The sequence below is a fragment of the Frankliniella occidentalis genome, unplaced genomic scaffold, assembly GCF_000697945.3.
Source record: "Frankliniella occidentalis isolate FOCC.00 unplaced genomic scaffold, Focc_3.1 Scaffold34, whole genome shotgun sequence".
Lineage (NCBI taxonomy): Eukaryota > Metazoa > Arthropoda > Insecta > Thysanoptera > Thripidae > Frankliniella > Frankliniella occidentalis.
Genome location: NW_026267164.1, coordinates 287,530 through 293,199, shown reverse-complemented (window position 1 = coordinate 293,199; position 5,670 = coordinate 287,530). Strand labels below are relative to the sequence as shown.

Below are 5,670 nucleotides of genomic sequence, written 5' to 3'. Positions count from 1 at the left end.
TTTTAGCCACGTTTCAGTGATGACCACAATATCAGGTTGATTTGATGCATAAATAAGAGTTTCAACCTGTTCTAGTTTTTTTCTTATGCTTCTGCTGTTCATATAAAGTATTTGCAAGCAGCCATCCTTCTTATCAGGTAGATCATAAATAGAATTTAAGTTAAATTCATTATAGATATTAAAATCACAGGTGGGATCCATTGCAGGATAGAATATCACATTATATCACAGTTAGTTAGTTATCACAGATTTTAATCATTTTGGTTGTCCCTTTCCACTTTAGCTTCTCTTTCAAGGGAAGCCATAATCCTTTCATTGGAGACGAGTATCACAGGAGAGTTGTCAGTCTTTCTCAGGAAGATTTTACCCTCCCTGGTCCAGGCGTATTTGAAGTGGTTCTTAGCTTTGAGGAATCTTGCTCTCTTATAGAGGGCCTGGGCGTGAGCAGTGAGGTGTTCATTTATAAATATCCTGCCATCAAGGGTGTTATCCCCCGAAGCGGTTGACAGATTAAATTTAGGGTCTAAGTCCTCCACGCATAAGTTTGCCTTGTTTTTTTTTGCTTTGATGATAGCTTCCTTAGCATATCTGTTTACTAGCCTCACTATAATGGGTTTAGGTTCACCCTTCCTCCTGGTTGGCAGTCTGTGGGCAACATCAATGTCCCTATAGTTAAGATTTACCTTTAAAACCGCTGCCACTTCAAGTACTAGTTCGTAGACGTTTTCATTTTTATTTTCAGGGAGTCCAAAGATCTCTAAGTTGTTTCTTCTTTGATATGACCGCTGCTCTTCTAGCTCTTCTTTTATTTTGTGGATTTCTGCTTGCACTGAGGATAGCTGGCTTGATACACTGCTGTTGATTTCTGATGCTTTGGTTTCAAATTGTTCGTTGGCAAACTGGACAAGTTGATCTAACTCAGCTTTCTTCTTTTCGAAGTCATTTTCTATTGCTTGGGGGTTGGGAAACTTGTTCAGTTTGGCCGTTAATGCCTGGATTTCTTTTCTTAACTCTGAAAGTTGGGCTTCTAGTGCCTTGATCCTGGCCTCCATGCTTGTTTTGGAGGTTATGGTGCACGGCTCACAGAAAAAGTTATTGATATAGATCAATTGGCCACTGTCACCGGAAAATTTTTTGCGCAACGTGCGTGCACAATCTACGTGAAATACTTGGGTGCACTCTTTGCACAGAAGACTAGTTTTATTTCTAGGAATCGCTAATTTGCAATATCCACAATTAACCATGACCTGCCACAGTCACCGCCTTGCTCAGTTTTTGTTTGTTTTTTTATTTTTTTTATTAGATATATTCGTCGAATGTCGAATCACGCGAGCTTGGCGCCTGCGAGGTTTGGGGTAGGCCACCCCGCAGTATACAGCTGCATTGCAGGGCATAATTGCCTACCCACTAGGCGCTATGAGAGCTTGCACAGGCTGGCAGGCGCACTTGGCAGGCGTCACTGTGAATGACGGACGGACTTCCTTGCGGTAAATACACCTGACGCTTTCGACAGTGTGGACCACGTCGTGAAGCACCTTGTGTGATGTTGGACGGCAAAAGGGCTGCTGCTCGAAGCAGCTCGCGAGGAGGGGCGAGAAGGGATTGAGTCACGTAGGGTCGAGGTGCTCAGGCCAAAACTGCGAAACAGACCGACAGGGCGGTGTGAGCGCGCCGCGCGCAGTGTGCAAGCTTGCGGGAGGGAGGGAGAAGGAGAGAGAAGGAGAGAGAAGGGGAAGGGGAAGGGGGGGGGGGAGAGAGAGAGAGAGAGAGAGAGAGAGAGAGAGAGACCCGATGGCGCGGGCAGCAGCCGTCTTTCGCCTCGACGGTCATAGCCCCTCATGAAGGGAAGGGGAGCGTGTCAAACTGCGCCGCGCGGGTCAGCTCCTCTCAGCTCCGTTCAGCGCCGAGAGAGAAACTATAACAAGACGCTTTCCGGTCCATTGTGGCGATGCTGAGGGTCGCATTAGCAGAGCGGTCGGACCACCGGCACCGGAAAATGGGAAAGCATGGCCAGAAAAAGTAAATAAAATAAAGTGTAGACTTGGGAGGTGGGGATGAAGCAGGGAGAGAGAAACAAGGCGCGTCGCACGAAAAGGAGAGGCGGCCTCATGGCTCACTCGCTTGGCTGCCGACGGCCATCCATTTTCAGAGCCCGCGGCGAGAATTTTCGAACAATAATAACAAAACAACTTGGGGACGCGACGCGGCAACTTTATTGTGTGGCCTACTGGAGTCCAGAGCTGTTCGCGCATGTGCTGCGCTGTACACAATTTAGTTTGCGAGGAGGAAGAAGACGCAAAACTTCCCCACTCTCCTCTCGCCAGCAGCGGCAACGGCGCCAGCAGCGGAGGAGGCGACGCCGGCTCTAGCGATTTCCAAGAACTAACATTTCGCGCGCGCACGGGCGCAGAACTGTCCGAAACTTCCGTGAAAAGTGGCTCCCTCTTTCAGCAGGTGCAGCGCAGCGGTATGACTCCCTTGCACGAGCGAGGCCGCAGCAGGGTCGTGCAGAAAGCAAGGCAAAGAGGGGACAACGCCGTGTCGCCCGTGCAAAAAGAAAATCATTACAGCTTTGCCGAATTTCAATTATTTTTATACACGTGACGTAGTCACACCCAACTCGACAAAAACCGACGAAATCAATAGCGCGGATTTCCGCAGGTGGTGGCGCTGCTTTGGGGCGCCCTCATCACGGCGCTGGAGGGGATCAGGCCCCAGCGCGAGGCAAACAAGGGTCTGCAAACACCGAGGTGTCGTCTAATGGACAAACTTAGGGAAGCGCAGCGCAGCGGAGCGGCGAGAGCTCAAAGGGTGCCGCGGTAAATCTACACAACCCACGTTGCGGACAATGGCTGACATACACTCGATTCTTAAATTAACAAAATACGTGACCCGTTGTTATTGAGATTCCTATAAACCGGCGAGTTTACTTTCTCGGGGCGGTTAATCGTGGCAAGTCTCCTATAAGGCGACCACCGCAGTGTGCACATCCGGTTCCGGTGTCCCAGCGCGCCCCGACACTTCTTCCGCTTTCCGATCCAGCTCTCCACGCGGACTGCCCCGCGACCGCGCCGTTGTCAGGTCCGTCAGGACGGCCCGCTGTCACCTCCGCGTCGAGGGTCGCACCGCGCAGCCCAGCACAGCCGGGCCGGCATGCAAACATTGCGGGTTCCTCGCATGCACTACTCAATGTGGACTGTCTTCCGCTGGCGCGCAGTGCCGCGCCCTCCCAGCACGAGTAGAAAGTTTCCCCATCGAAGTCATCGACGACGACGCAAGCAAAGCAGCGACAGAGCTTGTAGACAAAAGGACCCGCGCGCCCTCCCCAGGCGCTAGAGAGAGGGACAACCTCACCAATGCCGTCCCTCTCGCACCAGCGGTGCGCACGACAGAGGCCTGGCCTGGGGGTCGGAAACTTATTCCCGCCCAGACAGCGACAGACCTGAAAGGAGTGTGACTCCACCTGATAGACAAGAACAAGAACGCTTCACTCCCGGCTGCTGCTGGTGCGCTGTTTTCATTTCACGCCCATCATAATCCTCCTCTCCAAACGCGCGTACTGAATGTCGGGTGTCGGGTCAGTGTTTTTACGCGAAACAGAATGGGCGTCAAGTCCGCCCATTTCAAGACGAATAATGAGAACAAAAGCCCCACGCATGGCCCCCGCCCGCTGCTGCCAGCCCCCGGCGCCGGAACATCAAGTCGAGCTCACGCCGGCGCCCGCCGGATACGCCCCGGCCGCGTCCCTCCGGGCAGGAGGCCGCTCAAAGCCGCTTTGGAGACGCTTTATTCTCGAGTCTCATCTCGCTAAAAACGGCTCGCAGAAAGGGCACTGAACGTGTTTTTCCGACCACTTTTTATTCCGCTTAAGTCCGCTTATAAAATCTTGAACTGACACACTTAAGTGTTGGCCGGCGTGCCAGGACGCTACTCGTGCATCCTCTTTTCTGTTGGGCTAGGTCGCCTGTCGGACGGCGCGGCGTGCAGCCCCTCCAGTGCGTCCTGACGGTCCTGACCCAGCGCGCGCGGGAGCCTAATTGAACGCGAGCACTACGCGCCGCCACCACGGCCCATTAGTTAATTAGGAGCAGCCGAGCCGAGCCGGGCCGAGCCGGGCCGAGCCGAGCCGAGCCGAGGGTCAAGCAGCACGGCTCACACGAGGCGGCCGCGGCGGCGTCACGAAGGCCTGTCCCCCGCGCTCCACAACACGACCAGAGGCGCTGGGGACATCCCCGCCGCCGCTGTGCGAATGGAAAAGGCAGAGGCCCTTCGTGCTGCACGCCTCGCCCGCCCCCTCGCAGGAGGCAAACATTCAATTTTACTTCGGAAAGAAGAACTAAGAATTCCAAAGCAGAAGGTGACTTGACTCTACAAATTCATCACAGGAATTCTAAGCAATTTGTACATTACTTCGTATAGTACTGAATAATACTGCCAAACTTTTAAATTGTTACTAATTGAAAAGGGAATCAATGCGTATTTCTGAAAGTAAATTAAAGTTCCGGCTGCAAAAATAAAACGGGAATAGGAATGGGGAAGAGGGACATAGACGGCAAAAAAATCAGTAACCAGGCTGCGAGTTAATTTGAGAATTCAATTTTGATGGTCTTTCATGTTAATGAATTTAAGTCACAACTTAGACTTTATGTTGCCTATTAAGTAGTCCAGTCGAGTGACAACGGCAGGAAGATAAGCCAAATAAAAGAATCATAAAGGTCATGCAGTAGTTTGAATTCCAGGGACAACATACATTATCGAGAAGGCTGGGCGAGGAGCGGGGCAGGCGAGGGGTTGGTTGGTGGTGGGCAGGCAGGTGGAAGGCAGGTGCGGTGCAGGTGTGGCGGATCGGATCGGACCGGACTCAAAGCCGATCGAACGGACCAAGCACACCCGACTCTGTGCAGCGGGGCTCCCCTCCACCCCAGCGAATATAAAATGACGAATAGAAGCCCCTCGTGGCGCCACGCCATCCAGCCATTAGAATGTGTCAAGCGCGCGCGCCTGTGTGCGTCTGCGTGACTGTGTGTGTGTGTGAGTGTGTGTGTGAGTGTGTGTGTGTGTGTTTGTGTGTGTGTGTGTGTGTGTGTGTGTGTGTGAGTGTGAGTGTGAGTGTGAGTGTGTGTGTGTGTGTGTGAGTGTGAGTGTGAGTGGGGGGCCAGGGAATAAGTCCTGTCCGCAGACAATAAATGAGCTGTACTGCAAATGGGAAATAGATGTCGTAAATATAAATAAATAAAGTCACACCCCGGCCCCGGCGAGTCAACGCTATGCGGGGGAGGCGAGCGCGGGGCGCAGTGGGAACGGGCACGCGCTGGTCGCGATAAGGAGAGGTTGACGCGCGCCCCTCCTCCGCACACCTCGCAGGTGGAAGCGGAATTCTCCATCATATCCCCTCTGTACGGTACGCTACGGCGCGCATACAAGTGCGCATTTAGACGTATGTTTCGCATTTCTCATAGTTTCATGTTGTTGTTTTTTTGCGCAATAAGTAAGTAAGCCTCTTTCTCATCTCGCCTGTCCTCGCGCCTCGCGCTGCTGCTGCCGTTCCTCCTCTTCGACTTCTCCAGCAGTTGCGGCGGCAGCCATAACTCACGAGCACGTCCGAGGCGTTCGACGTGCGCTCTCTGTGCACGCCATCTGGCTAACGTGACATGACGTCACGTGACGTGT

The 5,670-nt window shown here is 52.7% G+C and overlaps 1 protein-coding gene across 1 annotated transcript; it reads right to left on the bottom strand.

Annotated features, from left to right (window-relative positions):
- Positions 1–251: 251 nt before the first annotated feature.
- LOC113201959 (uncharacterized) lies at positions 252–1,052 on the bottom strand. The gene has a single exon (XM_026415973.1). It carries the CDS (start codon positions 1,050–1,052, stop codon positions 252–254), a length of 801 nt encoding a protein of 266 aa, XP_026271758.1.
- Between the last annotated feature and the right edge of the window lie 4,618 nt (positions 1,053–5,670).